The sequence below is a fragment of the Dryobates pubescens genome, chromosome 4, assembly GCF_014839835.1.
Source record: "Dryobates pubescens isolate bDryPub1 chromosome 4, bDryPub1.pri, whole genome shotgun sequence".
NCBI classification, from domain to species: Eukaryota; Metazoa; Chordata; class Aves; order Piciformes; family Picidae; genus Dryobates; species Dryobates pubescens.
In genome coordinates, this window is record NC_071615.1 from 37,099,554 (window position 1) to 37,115,193 (window position 15,640).

General features: G+C 37.2%; 1 protein-coding gene across 1 annotated transcript in view; it reads right to left on the bottom strand.

Annotated features, from left to right (window-relative positions):
- The window catches only part of THSD7A (thrombospondin type 1 domain containing 7A), a 240,960-nt gene that overhangs the window by 102,019 nt on the left and 123,301 nt on the right, over positions 1-15,640 (bottom strand). Inside the window, exons 4-5 of the mRNA XM_009898916.2 lie at positions 8,201-8,449; positions 6,359-6,540 (exon numbers count right to left, since the gene is read on the bottom strand). Coding sequence (XP_009897218.2) covers positions 6,359-6,540; positions 8,201-8,449 — 431 coding nt within the window. The remainder of the gene's footprint in view (positions 1-6,358; positions 6,541-8,200; positions 8,450-15,640) is intronic.

Genomic DNA, 15,640 nt, shown 5'->3' on the forward strand with positions numbered 1-15,640 from the left:
AAAGTGCCTCTTGGAGAAATGAAACAGAAGTCAGTTTACTCTCTGCATGAACAGAGCCAAATCCAATTACATGGAGTCAGGAGGACCACTGATATTGTAGCACCCTCTAGGACCTCATCCTTTCATTTAATGGATAGATTATGTTACAACAACAGTTGTTCACACTGCACTCTGTGCAAATTGATGTCCTGCTGTCTTAGTGAGCATGCCTTCGCTTAAGAAACTGAACAAAAAGCTGCACAAATCCCTTTGCTCCTGTATGATACTGTAACTTCAAAAGCCTGGTTAATTAATACTTAAAAGATTATTTTTAAGCTATAACCTGAAACAGATAAAAATATGACCACATTTTGTCTTTTTCTTTTACTCTAAAGACCTTCAAGTGCATACTCAGCAGTAAGATTTGTGCAGTAGCAGCTTTATTTCAAGGAAGTTTTGTTTTAGGCAAATACACGGTTTGCATATAATATATAGTGATTAAAAATTATTAAAACTTTGCACAAGACAATTGATTTTTTTTTTCATTAAGCTATTATAAATCTACAAAGAAGCACGTGAAGGCAGATTCCTCTATTTCTCAAGGATCAATAAGCCCTGGAATATGCCAAAGTCATCTGGTTCCTTTGATATTTCACTCTTTTGAATTCCCAAGTTACACAAATAATAAGACAACTCTGTGTGGTGCCAGAAGTAAGGCAGAGAACTCTAAAAAAAAAAATGTACTTTTTTCATTACATGGAAGATTTTAGCACTCTTTAATAATATAGGACTCATCAAAATATTACATTAAGCAGAGAATATCTGCTAGAAGGCAAAGTGAAGTCTGCCATATTCATTTGCTTTGGTTGATTGAAGAAACATGCAATTCCTTAAAACAATCTCATCCTACTCCCTCAGCATTTTTTCACAGGAAAGATACCTTATTAATCTTCTGCCAACACTACAAATAATCTCTTTTGATGGAAAGAGCTCTCTGATGAACCATATTTTGAAGTAAGTTCAGAATAAGACAAAATGTCCTTCTGAAAATGAGATCAATAACCACAGCTGTAATGTTAAAGTAAACATTAGGGTTTTAATATATGGCCTCATTTGAGGATACATATGTGTCTTTCCATTCAGGCTAAGTAGATAATCTTTCCAGTTACATAAAAAGCATTTATTTTTCACTTTTTAAGGGGTAAAGGGAATAAAAAATCATCACCCTGTTCTGGTTTCCTATGTTGCCTCCTTGGGCACTGCTTTACACTGTGTTGTTTCATATAACGAAAGCATGAAGATGGCAGATAAGTCCTTCAACAGTACTGCCTCCTGCTCACCAATCTCTTAATACAAAATAATACAAGAACTAATATTCCTCCATTTGCATAATGCTACGTTGGAATTAAATTTTATGAGAGAACACTGAGTTTTACAAAAAAGTTTGACATGGACACCTAATGTGCATGATAATCAACATAATATGCACATCTTGTATAGAACATGGACATAAACATAATTTACCTGTAATTGAATTGTAGATTGAATAGTTTCTAATAATAAAAGAAAAACAGGAAGTAATTGCTAACTGCACTTTCTTAACCTTGATTTAATCGAGGAATTGCCCAAGTGAGACAGTTACAATTAAGGGTCAATTACACCCCTGAGACAACAGCCTTGCTTCAGGGAACAGAGAAAGCATTCTGAGAAATGCTGTGATTCATCCCCAGCCTGCATCAGGATAAAGCACTTTAGCATCACACTATTTTCATGGAATGTTATTCAGAAAAACAACAAAGACCTTCCATCAGGAAGCTTTAAATAGCACATTTTTGCATCTGTCATTCTATTATGTTCCATATTTCATCCAGATTGTTTTTTAAGTCTGCCAGTAAAAGGTACTAGTGTGCTACCACTGCAGTCCATTTGGTTTCAAGTTAAATTTGTGACAGTCCAGAAATTCTAAAATATGAGGGACTGTGACTGTGTTTGGCATTAAAGTGGATGACTTAAGGAACAGGAACACTATTTCGATTTTTTGAAACTATCTGTCCAGTTAGAATTCTTGGTCTTGTCAGCAACAAATGTTTAAACAAAATCATCATGAAAACTTTCTGAAAGTATCTGCATTTTCCATCACTCAGAGTGTAGGGGAAGAAGTGCTTTGGGGACAGGTAAGTGGTATCAATAAATCTCTCAATGTGTCAAAATGGGTTTTTTTGGAATGCTGTTCATAGAACTTAAGTGATGTACAAACATCTGCTACCTGATCTCTTATATATTGCTTTTAAAACAAGGTAATTCAGCAGTAAGAGAGACAAGTTGTATTCCATATCATTTAAAAAATGTTTTCATCATTGAGCACTCAGGATGTACTTCACCAAGGTTCTTTCTTTGAGATGGCAATAAGAAAACTTAAGACCTGCTTGGCTAGCTTGTGAACATCCTGCTCCCATTAATATAAATGGATTTCTTTCAGCATCAAAAAAGTATAAATGAGCTCAACTTTTGTTGCTTATTGTTCAGCAAAGAGTCTTTGTGAGAAGAGGATGTTGGATACAGAAATTTATCATTTAAAACCATGTCTTATCTCTGTCCTTTCAGTCTCTTGTGGCAGCAATAAAGATCGCTCTTTATTCTTTAGCAGTGATGCTGAATGGTGATTAGATTGTGGGTAATACTACAAGCTCTCTGTGGAATTTGACAAAAATTTGGCCAAAAATGGAAATAAAAGTGAAAGCATTTTAATAATCTATCTTCTTCAATCTAAGTACAAAATCAGACCCAGATTTAAAATAGTGACCTAATACCTGAATTGACATTCAGTCTCCCTGTCCTCAAATCATCTACTGCATTAGAAAACTTTATCTGACTATATTTTACACCCTTTAAAATACCTTCACAAATGACTGCATGCTTAAAACAATTGAACAAGCAATGCTCTGTTCTTAAGTATTTGCTACATTTATCAAAGGTTCAACCTCCCCATTCTTCTCCAGGAGCCCTCAACAGACTAGCACCCAGTAGCAACCAGGGTGCCAAAGAGAGTGAATGTGCATGTGGCTACATCACTGTAAGATACACAATTTTATGATCTTCCTTCTGGTCATGATGAACTGGTTTCACAGCAAACAGCAGAAGGACATTTCTGCAATTAAAGAGCTCTTACTGAAGGGAAGTAAAACCCAAGCTTAGAACACATTATGACCACCAACAAAAGAATATCAAAAGAGGATGTTGTGAAGAGGCTGATGCTGGTCACTTCTCACAGGTAGTGATGGAACAAGAGGGAACAGCCTCAAGCTGCAACTGGGTAGGTTTAGACTGGACATTAGGGGAAAAAAATTCATGGAAAGAGTGGTCAGGCACTGGAATGGGCTGCCCAGTGAGGTGGTTGAGTCACCAACCCTGTACGTGTTTAAAGGTCATTTGGATGTGCTGCTTGGGGATACGTTTTAGGGGTGCACCTTGTAGAGCAAGGCTAATGGTTGGTGATCCCAAGGGTCTTTTTTAACCTGAATGTTTCTGTGATTCTGTGAATACATGTTATTCCCTCATTTTCCACAATGCTGAATGCTGTTATCAAAAGACATCAGATAGTTTAGGGCATGATCCTCTAAGCAACTGCACAACTCCATGCATGTAAGCTGCTCATTCATGTGTTTGCAGATCTAGAACAATTTATGTTCAAAAAGGAACTTTCCTCCCATCCTCATTCCACATTGAGTTTTAAAGGTACTTGGAAAAAGATGACACAATCTGCCCTATAGGCTTACAGTGAGAGAAATGTAATGGCTAAACCAGTTAAATAGGTGAATAGAGATGAAACAATTTAAGTCAGTGGCAAGTAAATGGCAGAATAAGAGTGGCCTCCAGGAATCTTGATTGTCAGCTGCATAATTACTGCACCAAATAGTCCCTCATCTACATCAAATCTAAATTTATGAATTCTAATGGGAGATAACATAGACCTGAATGCCATGAAGGATTCTGGTTCAGCTAAGTAGTAAAAGTTCAAATTCCTGCGGGAGCCTTAACTCTGTAGTTTAAAAACTACAAAAGGGACTGGAAATAGCAGCTGTGATGAGTGCAATAAAGCAATTTCCAGTGCTCAGAATTGAGAGGAAAATCAGTCACTTGCTAAAATGTTTCAGGAGTGGATCAGGGGACTGCCCTAGAATCCTTGTTGGCTCATAAGCTTCATTATCTTCACTTTCAAACTGATCTGAAATTTCCTGAGAATGCATAAATCTCTTAAATTATTTTAGAGCTATATAAGCATGGTAATTATACACATACAGACAACACAATTCCCCCAGAAGGGATGTTGCCTCCTTTGCACACTTTTGATTGAAAGGCCAGCTTGGAGGCTTTAATTTACCTACCTGTTATTTCAAAAGTGATGGATAGCAGAGGTGCAGCACTAGCCTTCGACTTGCTCTGTGACTGACTTTCTGAAATAACAGGGAAATGCCACCGTGAGTATATGTGAATGGAGGTCTTTAAAGCAGCCTTACCAAGACAGCATTCACTACAACCAACAGAAAGCTAGACTGAAATGAAGGCATTTCCCTACAGCAAAAATGGTAGGTGTCTCCTCTAGCTGTTCCTCATTCTCAAAATACTCATTGTTTTCAAATGGTGGTGTTTTTAGAGGCACTCATTTGCTTATTCCTAGGAGGGCCTGGAAAGCAGCTCTTGCCCACACTGAATCCAATATGGGAGGGGAGAGAAAGAGATGAGTGGAGAAGCAGCTCTTCTGAAAATCTGTCTCCTAATATGGAAGCACCCCAGAGCTCCTTTTTCAAGTAAGACCCACTTCACCCCTAGTTTGAGCTCTTGAAAAACTGTTCTCATGTTTATGCATTCAAAGACTAGTTACATTTTAATCAGCTTTCTGGGGCCTGCAGAGATTACCTCCTGATGGGCTCCGCGTATTCCTGTCACAGGCTGATAAGGGCAGATTTCACACCCGCCTAAGCCAGCGAGACTTCACAGCCTACCAAAATCCTAATCATCATTCTGAACAGTAAGCTGCCACTGATTTTATTGTTATCTCTCCTTAGCTGGGAGGTTTTACTCCTTTACTCTAAGGCAGGGGCACCTAAACTTTGTTCTGCAGAGGCGATTTACTAAAAGCCCTTGGGCGGAAGCTGATTTGCATTAAACAAAGAGGCTTGAAAGCTTCTTCTTCAAGAAGTACAGATGTGGGGCCCATGGAGCCCACAAGTCACACCCTACTGATCCCAGCAGTCCCACTGAAATGGATGATGGCATTAATATTCTCCACAAACTTTACATCTATGGCAAGTTCTGGCAAGTTCAAGAGTGTCTTTAACCCACAGCAGAAAAGTCACTAGCCTGTGGTTTGGTCAGCTCAAGTCTAAATGTTGTATTACACACAACTTGTATAATGATGTTGATTTTCCTGAATTAAGTGGCTGTATTTATTTATTTATTATTAATAATGCCTGTTTGTATGAAACAGCTACAGAAGAGGATAAAATTTAATTAACAAGTTAAACGCATTTAGCTTAATTCACTACCTTCTAAATCTCTAGTGCTGCATTAGTATGCAGAAATAGATGGAAGAGAGAATACTCAAGTGTTCTTCTTAAAGCAAGAACAAATTGGTAAATTACCAAAGGAATTACAGATTTTGTGTCCTAAGCTGTTCTCTCTTTTCTTAAGAAGCTGTACTAGCTGTAACAGTGACAAGGAGTAATCTCTTTTCTCTTTCAGTTAGGGAAACAAACACATGAAATTATATTCGTTTGAAGTCCTAAAAATTACTTCAGAACTTGACCAAATCAAGACAATAAGGAAACAAAAACCAACAAGCTCCCCCAACAATTCCCTGAGAATGAAATCTATTTATATTTTTACATATTTTTATACTGAGCTTACATGTTAGAATAGATATCCATCTGGATATCAAACTGCACAGCTTCATCACCCAGCTGAAATACACAGGAAATGTGCAGCAGAGGAAGGAACAGAATCCAAGTTTTCTGACCCACCTTATCATGATTCTTTCTTGTGAGAGACACTCTTCACTTAGAATAGAATACATAGAATAGAATACATAGAATAAACCAGGTTGGAAGAGACCTTCAAGATCATCGCGTCCAACCCATCAACCAATCCAACACCAACTTGAGACAGTATTTTTGATACTAAGATAATATGAAATAGTAATTTGCTGCTAAGAAGCAATATCTGCAGGCTAGAGAATGAAATTCCTTCTACTGCAACTAAGTAATTTCATCTGAACTAGAAAGTAACCTGCAAGGTAAGAAGGCACTCATGATAGACAACAGTGGCTGTCAAGGAGCTCTGTAATGCTGAAGTGCTCTAATTTCACACTAATTCAATTTACCTTCTTTTTCTTTAAGAGTATTTAAGTAGGAGAGGAGATTTTCATTAGCTTGCACACAGTAGGTCTCCCGGGTTTGAATGCCACCTCCACACAGCGCCGTCTGATTTCCTCGCCTCTTGTCCTGTTGGCTAAGGAGAGGATCGACGCGGCATTCTGTCCACTCTGTGGTCCGCCAACCATACCTGGATCAAATTTGGTTAATTGAGTCTTTAGAAATCAGGAAGCCATTTTACACACCATCAAGCTGAGAAATCTTTATTAATTTTCTTAACAGTCCTGAGCATCACAATGTGTTGTACACAAAGATGCATTAAGTCTAGTATTTTATGTGGCTTGAAATCTTTCCTCTATTACTTCACTTTTGAAATCATTACTTTTTTAGAAGGTTTTTTTCCCTTTCAATTCCTGAAATATACTGCACATATAAATATTTTAGAGGAAGAAAGAAAACCTTGATATACATAGACATACAGTCTATGTTCAGATAAGTTAACTTCCAAGATTCTAACTCTCGGCGTTTGTTTACAGCTAGATAATTTTAATGAACCACAGTCAAAATATCAAAGAAATGTGCAGAAAGAAAAAAGTGAGACATACAAGAGGAGAAAAGGAGAAGGAAAAAACCCACAACAACTCAATCCCCAAAAAAATCAACCCACAAGATCACAAGATACATCTCTGAGAAGAGATGGACGTTTCTCTTAACTACCAAGACAAAACTATAATTATATTATTATTACTTTAGAAAGTCATTTCAGTAAGTTCCTTTTTCACTGTCAAGAAGAAGATGGCTCTACAGTACTGAAGCATCCCTGCTGGGTAGTGATGAATGATGCAAAAAAAAAAAAGCTATGACTTTCTAATCAGTGAATTCAAAGGAAAGGAAATCTATGACTCCCAGCTAAACCCCAGTCAGGATCATAAACCACAAGAAATGCCACAGGATTCTATACTCAACAAGTACTTCAGGCAAAATCAAATGAACTGCTTCCTAATGTGGCTGAAGAAGGGAACAGATGACATTTCAACAATTAAGTGAAAAATGTCTACCCAACATCAGAAGACATTTTCCCAGACCCTCTTCTCAGTTTGATAAAGAAAAAGAACAGTTGGGACTTCAATATTAAACTTGATTAGCTGATATGGATTACTACAATTTCTTGAATTATAAAGTGCTGTCAGTTCTCCTAAACTTTAAACAGCATCGATTTATTAAGTGTCACTGTTGGCTTTTCCTACTTTCTATTTGAAGGCCCAGTCCTGCCTTCATTGCACCAAATATCAATCTCAGTAAAAACATCTGGCTGCTGAGTAAATATTTATCACCTCTTATGTCAGCATTTTGTCTGCAAATAGACAAGTACTTGAGAAAACAATGAATCTGGCAGAAATGTTATATAGGAAAAAAGATTGCCAAGAAATTAATACAATTAATTTATTATGGTCTTGACTGAGCCTTCAAATGCACAAAGGTTCTCTTTGAAAAGTTAACACTAATGAGAAAGTATCTATTTGTTATTTTTTCCTTTATTTAGAGAGGGAAGTGAATTCACTATGTATAGCAGAAATTCGAAAAGTTCAGGCTTTCAAGAATCATAGAATCAACCAGGATGGAAAAGACCTCAGAGATCATCAAGCCCAACCTGTTTCCTAACACCTAACACCTCATGACAACTAAACTATGGCTTCAAGTGCAAGAATAAGCAAAGAATAAAAAATAAAATAAAAATCCAACCAATGATTTCCTTAATAATGATTTAGTTGACATTACATCACCAGCCCTGTATGCTTCATTAAAATTCTTCATTTTAGTACAGGGAGAACTGAAATGAACCAACTTACGTAATGCAGGGTGCCACACCATCTCCTTGAGTAACACACTGCTCTGTTTCTTCTAATTGTGGGCATTCACTTTCACTGCCTATAGGGAGCTGTTTTATGGTCCTTGATCTGGTGCGATTCCCTTTAGGGGTTGTCATGTCAAAGCAGGTTTTAGAGCAGGGGGTCCATTCTGACCACTCCGACACCTGGCACTCCTTTGTGATCACACAGGACTGGAATGTAATGGGCAATCTCTCTTGCTTGCAGAAGCTGGAAAAAGAAAGCATTACAATTTTTAGCACATCAGCTACAGAAATGCAATGTCCTTTGCAACCTACAAAGTCAGTAAATATTTGTCAAGCTGTTAAATTCCAGTGCACACATATTTGATCCCAAAAAAGTCAGGCAAAATGGCTTTTGGTTAGAGTGACTCAAATCCAATACCTTAGACTTGCTATAGTTAGGAATGACCAGTACTGGTCATTGGGTATCTGTGGTCAAAAAAAATTAATAAATTAATCCTTATACATACATATCAGTACAAAAGAGGAACTAAAACTTTCACTGCTTATGATTTATTTCTAGGCACACTCAACTATTTTTCTTAGTGCAAAATGAAAGTGAAAGATCAATAACAAAGACAGCTACCCGATGCTTTTAAAGAGAACCAAGTGCTCAATGGCATTTTCTCCTCATTTCCAAACTACAAATTGTTCAAAAACACAAAGTCGAATATATTGAATACCTGGTCACTAATAATTTGCTTTGTTAACAGCAAATACACTACAAAAGTGATGCCTTACGGTCTAAAAGAAAAATTATCTCTCCCTTAAAAGAATGTTCCTCACTACAGTGAATCCATAGCCTTAATTTCCTGCTCCTCTTGAAGACCATCATTTAATTTCCATTCACCATCTGATTGCTTCATTAACATATTACATAGGTTTTCAGCAAGGTTTTCTCCCTCTAAATGCCTCTGCATCTTTAAATTGCTAAGTAGAAATTAACATTTCTACTTTAAAGTTTGATTCACAAAAGGAAAAAGAGCAACAGAAAAGCTAAACTACAAGTGAGGTGATCATAACTTTGACATTTTAAATATAATTACAACACAAATGTATGTATCGTGTCTGGTTTGGAATAAAATTCAGGCTTCTGAAACAGTTAAACAGGCAGGAAAAAGATTTAATGATACTGCAGATGGCACAATGAAATGCTCTCTTCAGTACTAGTCCTATAAGCAACACGATAAAGGTTGGTTTGTTTTGAGGAAAATACAAAATAACACAGAATTACAAATATTTACAACAATTTTGTTGCTATATCAAATTTTGCCCTACCCATACATCCAACATTGTGTTGAGCTGCTAGTAGTAAAATTTGGTAATACCAGAAATAGGGATACTTGATGACAGAAGAGGAATAACAATTCAACATCTTGCTAACGGATCTGGATTGTGGAAACTGCGTCAGGAGGTTCAGAAAGAGTTTTGACAAATTTGGTGGGACTAGGTCTCTATATGGATACTAAAATGACTAGACAGTGATATCCGAGCCACCACAACTAATACATTGACTTTGGATGCTGGAGAAATACAAAAGGGAAATGGACTGCAAAAGGGAGCCAGGCCTCACATATCTGGTCTTTAAATAGCATCTCCCTTTACCCCTGCTGGAGACAATAGACCGGTGACACTGCTGGGCTTGACAGACCATAAGGGATTACTTAGTAGGGGATTTCTTACATTCTTAATACGTGAAAGGTAGTGTGGGGGTAGAAACTCTAACACATGACAGACAACATTTATTCTGCTTAAGAACAGAAACTACACTTTGTTTGGGGTGAAAGACACTCAAAGCTTTTGATAAGCTGTTCTTTAATAATGGACTTTTTTCACTTTCAAGTAGCCCCATCTGGCATAGGGCTGTCAAATTCAATGCAGCAATTTCTGTAGCTTTGATAAAATATAGACTTATTTATCCCACAGACACACATTTTAATGACTGAAGAAATGATCTATTCCTTAAGGATTGTAACATGGGCAGTAGTCCTTTGTTAATCCTTCTGAACACAGATGACACATCATCACCTTTCCAATGTGGCTCCTTTGAGAGCAGTCAAAACTAACTTCTTCACTCATATTGTGACTGGGGCTGAATTTAATTATAGACACATATTACCAGGGAACATGAACAAAATTGCCACCACAAAGTAGCTGTGGAGTCGAGAGATCAATTAGTGATGTGTAATAGTCCATGGGCTTTGCATCTGCTTCAAAACTTACTTGGGAAAAGCATTACATGAGAAAGACTAATATTCGGTCTCAGGAGAGGTTTTTTGTTTGCTTGTTTAATAAACAGCAAAAAAATAACCTTCACTGAGGATTATGTTACAGATTGATCTCCACAAATTTAAAGCAAAGTTAATTTTGTGTACATCGTTCTGCAGTTTCCGATGGATTTATACATCTCATTTAGTTACCCAAAGCTGGATGAATCTTCTCACAGGAGAAAAAGCAAATAGGCAGGTAACAGAAGAGAAGCTAAAAACAGACAATCGACATTTCATGATACCACCCAAACCATTATAAGTTCTGCATCAAAAAAATCTCCGTTCAGTAACATCCAAGCATACACTGTATGTGCAAAGTTAGTCATTCAAAAAGCACAAGGAATGCACAAATGAGCTCTCACCATCAACCCACACAACTCTGTCCACATAATTGCTGGGGATGATCAAAGAAAAGTGAATGAGTTGCACTGAAATGCTGTTATAAATCAACAGCAAAGACTGTATACAAGAAAAGGTAGCATAAGGGTAACATGTAAAGTCTGGAGGACCTTAGTCTCAATCCAGTGAATATATTCAAAGGACAGTGTTGTAAGAGTGTGTCATGTGACAGGGAAGAGGGCATTATACAGTCTGAGGCCAGGCTGTGGTTTGAGAAAGTACCATTTCAGATACACTGGGAAACCAAAGCTTAAAGTACATAAACACATGCATAACAGTGAAAAAAATGAAGGCAATCCCAAGCAAAATTAAACATCACAGGCAATAAATGAGCCCTTTTAAGCCATTATCAAACCTATTCCTGACCTCAAAGACTTAGAATAAATACATGAACTAAAGAAAAAGGCAGAGATGGTTCAAAGGGCAAAGTACAAAACATAATTGCTGTTCAACCTCTTTTGGAGATGTGTGGCCAGGAATTTGTGTCTACTCACGTTTCATAGCCTCATTTTTGCTCTTACAGCAATAAATAAAAACTAAGTATCACTTTGGATAGGAAGGTTCTCCTTAGGGATTTCAAAGTAATTTATGGGATAATTAAGGGTATGGACATGTAGAGAAAGAAGCATGAGGCATAAGCCTGGAGCAAATTGCACCACAGAACCTGTGCATGAATGAGCAAGCTGAGCAGTTGAAAGCCATCTCTTTATTGGAAGATAGACATTTAAATGTCCGATAAAATTCTAGTGAAGAGGTAAAACAATTCTTTCTGAGGTATGCTAAATTTCTATGAGAGAGTTAATCATACTTGTGCAGTTTTTCAAAACAGGAACAACTTGATTTATATGCCAACAATCTATTTCAGTATCTGTAATCTCAGACTCAAAATTTATCTTTTAATTTGTGTAAGAAAATCATGGAAGAGACCAGTGGAATTTCCTCCACTATAAGCTTGACTATGAAAAAAATTCTTGTTTTATTCTTTAATTTTTTTTTTTTTCAATACATAAAGCAATGCATAAAGCCAAAGGGATGGTAGTGCATGATCATGGGATTTACATCTAAATTATGCAGAATAAATAAGAAAAATAAATAGATTTTAAGCAGGGCAATAGAACTTATTTTACTCCGAGCTATACATAACTTACTCATGCAATTACAAGATTTTCTGGTTTTGCTGACATTTCCCCCATACCATATTAGACCAACACCTAGACAGAAGAGCTAATGAGAAGAGACAAACAGCAGCATGAGAATGTTTGAGTGGTTCTAATAATCCAAGCAGTTTGGTACCTGCTATGGCTGTAGCAAACGGAGGGAAAAATTGGAAAGGTGGCAAGTATTCAGCTACGATGTCCCAACACACTCTCCCATTTTCCTGTAAAGTGTGGCTTAAAGACTTCCTGAATATAAGCTGCACCTTTGCACTGAAAAAGAGCTTTCATCCATGAATTAGTGCAAAGAGTTTCTGAACTCAGATAAGATTTTGGCATCTACATTATCTTGGAAACAATAATTACATACCTTTTTTTACTCACTGATAACTGTAGATAGCTACTTTTGTTTTCAATTTCTCTGTTAATTTTCTGGCTTCAGGGGTTGCAGAGCCATATTTTATCCATCTTCTCTATAACCTTTGTGAACTTCTGTAAGCTCATTCCTCATCTGTCTCCTTGTAGGTTCAAGAATACTCTTTCACTTAGTCTCATTTTATTTGAACACAGTTCTATCCTGCAATTACAAATTCTTCCTATTATATGTGCAACTTTGGGATGTAAACCCAGTCTGGATTGGGGGATGGTTCAAGATTCATTCTGAGGACATTCCCAAAATATCTGCACATTACTATATCTGGACAACCTCTAAGCTAATGGATATTTGAGTCCATATATCCAAAATATTAAGACATCCTTCTGAAGATCAGTGTAGTGCTGTTTGTGTTCAAATGCAACAGAGGTCCTGTGTGAGGTTTGCAATTTAAATGTAAAATTGTACAGTGGAGAACATGTCCTTTACAAGAAATTTAATTAATTCACCCAGTACTGATGTTTAGCAAGAACTGCTATTTACTGGTTTTTACCTAGAATGTAATAAAGCCCATCTGACAAACCCAATGAAAGCCAAATAGTCTATTCAGTAATTTTGTCTACACCATTTTACCATATTTTCTCTATTCTTTCACATTTATCAATGCTCAGCTTTCTCTTGAAATTCAGAAATATACTATTTTTCTTTAGCTGATTTCCCTTTTGATTACATACAGAGATTTCCATTGTTCTGACAAGAATAACATGACTGCAGTTTAGGAGGGAGACTGATGCCAGCATAAAGTTTCCCTTAACTGCCAAAACAAAAGCCATGTGTTATCACAGAATCATAGAACAGTTTGGGTTGGAAGGTCATCTAGCTCCAAAGGTCATCAAGTCCAACCCCGTCTGCAGTAAGCAGGGACATCCTCATCCAGATCAGGTTGCCCAGAGCCCTGTTGAGCCTCACCTTGAATATGTCCAGGGATGGGGCTTGAACCATCTCCCTGGGCAACATGTTCCAGTGTTCCAGCACCTTCATGGTAAAGAACTTATTCTTAACATCCAATCTATATCTACTCTTCTCTAGTTTGAAACCATTGCTCCTGGTCTTGTAAACAGTCTCTCATTAACTCTTGTGTCTAGGTGTTTGTCAATAGGAAAAGGACTTAAGTGAAATTTTGTGTGCAAATTAAAAACTGTGATCTTCCAAGAGTCCTCAGGATTGTTGCTCCTGCTGCTCTAGAGTTCCCTGTAAGCATGCTTTCGGATCTGCCTAGGCAGATCTGGCACAGCCAACCTCAGCCCTGGTGTGGAAAGCAGATACTCTCAGATCTCTGTATCCTCAGGAGAGTTGAGCACATCAGGCATTATTAAGACACTCAACAATTATCTAGATTGTCAGATAACACACCAGGAAAAAAAAAAAAAAAAAAGAAATAGGAAGAAATTATGTTGTTCTTCCCCTGGTGTCTCTCATACTACGTAATATCCCAGGGTTTAGATATGACATGCCCTTCATGATCAGGAAGGGTTACGGGGACGGCCCCAGCACTTTTGAAGACGGCTGCTCCATTTTCAGCAGAAAATATAAGCTCTGCTTGTATTCCAAAGCAAAATCCCAGCAACATAATACAATTATGTTTTGAACACCCAAGACTGTCAGAATTAATCAAAATCTTGAGAGGAGTGAAGAAGATACAATCAAAAACTGCCAACTGTCTGGAAGAAACCTATACTGAGTATGATATGAGGACACTCAGCGTTTCAGCAGAAAAAGGGAGCTGCTTCTGAAGGTTTCAGACAAAAACACAATCAACATGCTATAGAAATTCAGAATTTAATAGGTTTTAAAGCTGGTTCATATAGATTCTAAGGAAGAAAAGCACACTATCTGGTGGATAAAAAAACAACAAAGTAAGCTTGCTCAGAGCAGAATTGTTTAATAAATTCCTGGCCTTGAATGTCCTGCACACCATCAAGTATCTCCTGCCAGCAGCTGTATCAGGAACCATAACAGCATCTCTTGAATTCTTTTTGGTCTCATGAGACATTACATCATTGAATCATTATCAAAATGGTTTTCAATCTTTCTCACCAACCACAAGATGAAAATTATTGACATATGAGCCCATTTGACCAAATAAACTTGTCTGCAGATGGACTTGGAGCAGTGACAAATTGCTTAGAGAACACCAAAAACAGATGTTAGTTTAGCACTTGAAAACCAAAATTACACATACAAACACCAACAGACAGAAACAGGCTTATAACAGACTGCATTTTTGACTGAAGAGTAAACTAAAGCTAGAGTAAGCTTTTGGAAAAGAATAAGAAAGTAGATTTATGATTTAAAAAAAACAACAATTAAAAACCTCCAGCAAAACATACTCCTGAGCTGGACAAAGTGTCCTTGCAATACATCCTACAGCCATGAATGAACATTGCACCATCTCCCAAAGAATCCTTAAAACAACAAAGAAACTCAAACAGAATTTAAGTATAAACATCTTTTACTTTTCTTAATAGATTGCTTCAAGACTGCTTAAATCTCACCAGATTGCTAAAACATTTCCAATGACCATGTCTGTTTTTAAGAAGCATAACCTTGCAGTGAAGGGGTTAAACATGTACCACACCATTCTTTAACATTGCACACCAGAAAAATTAGGCTTACACGGCTGGGAAATCTGAGTACCCATGGGCAGTCCCACAGCCTAGATCCTCACACCCTCTAAGAGATGTGTCTTGCCAAAATGATCTGGTCAGTCAGAAGGTCAAATCAGCCTTTGAAATACATGCATCCATGTGTGCAATTTTCTATGGCAACCTTGAATGATCACTCTACTGGTCAAGAAGCTTAAGGAAGTCCAGCAATGTTCATGCTGATTATTTATCCCTTGTGCAATTTGGGACCAAATCTGGATGTTAATATTGCATGTGCAGGGTCTCCTCCTTGCTCTTTATCTAACCATCATTGAACCTTACAGGATACTTTGTAGGAGTAATAGGGACTTCAGAGTTAACATACATAGGTAAGAATCAAGCCCAATGCCTCAATGTCTTACAACAAGCTATTTATCTTCTGTGCAGTGTTGTCCTCCGAGTTCATAGCCTTTTGGATGCATTAACCTCTAAAGTAAAACAGTAAAAAGAACTCCACACCATTCTTGGATGAAAGGCATAGCTGCATTTTGAAAGTGA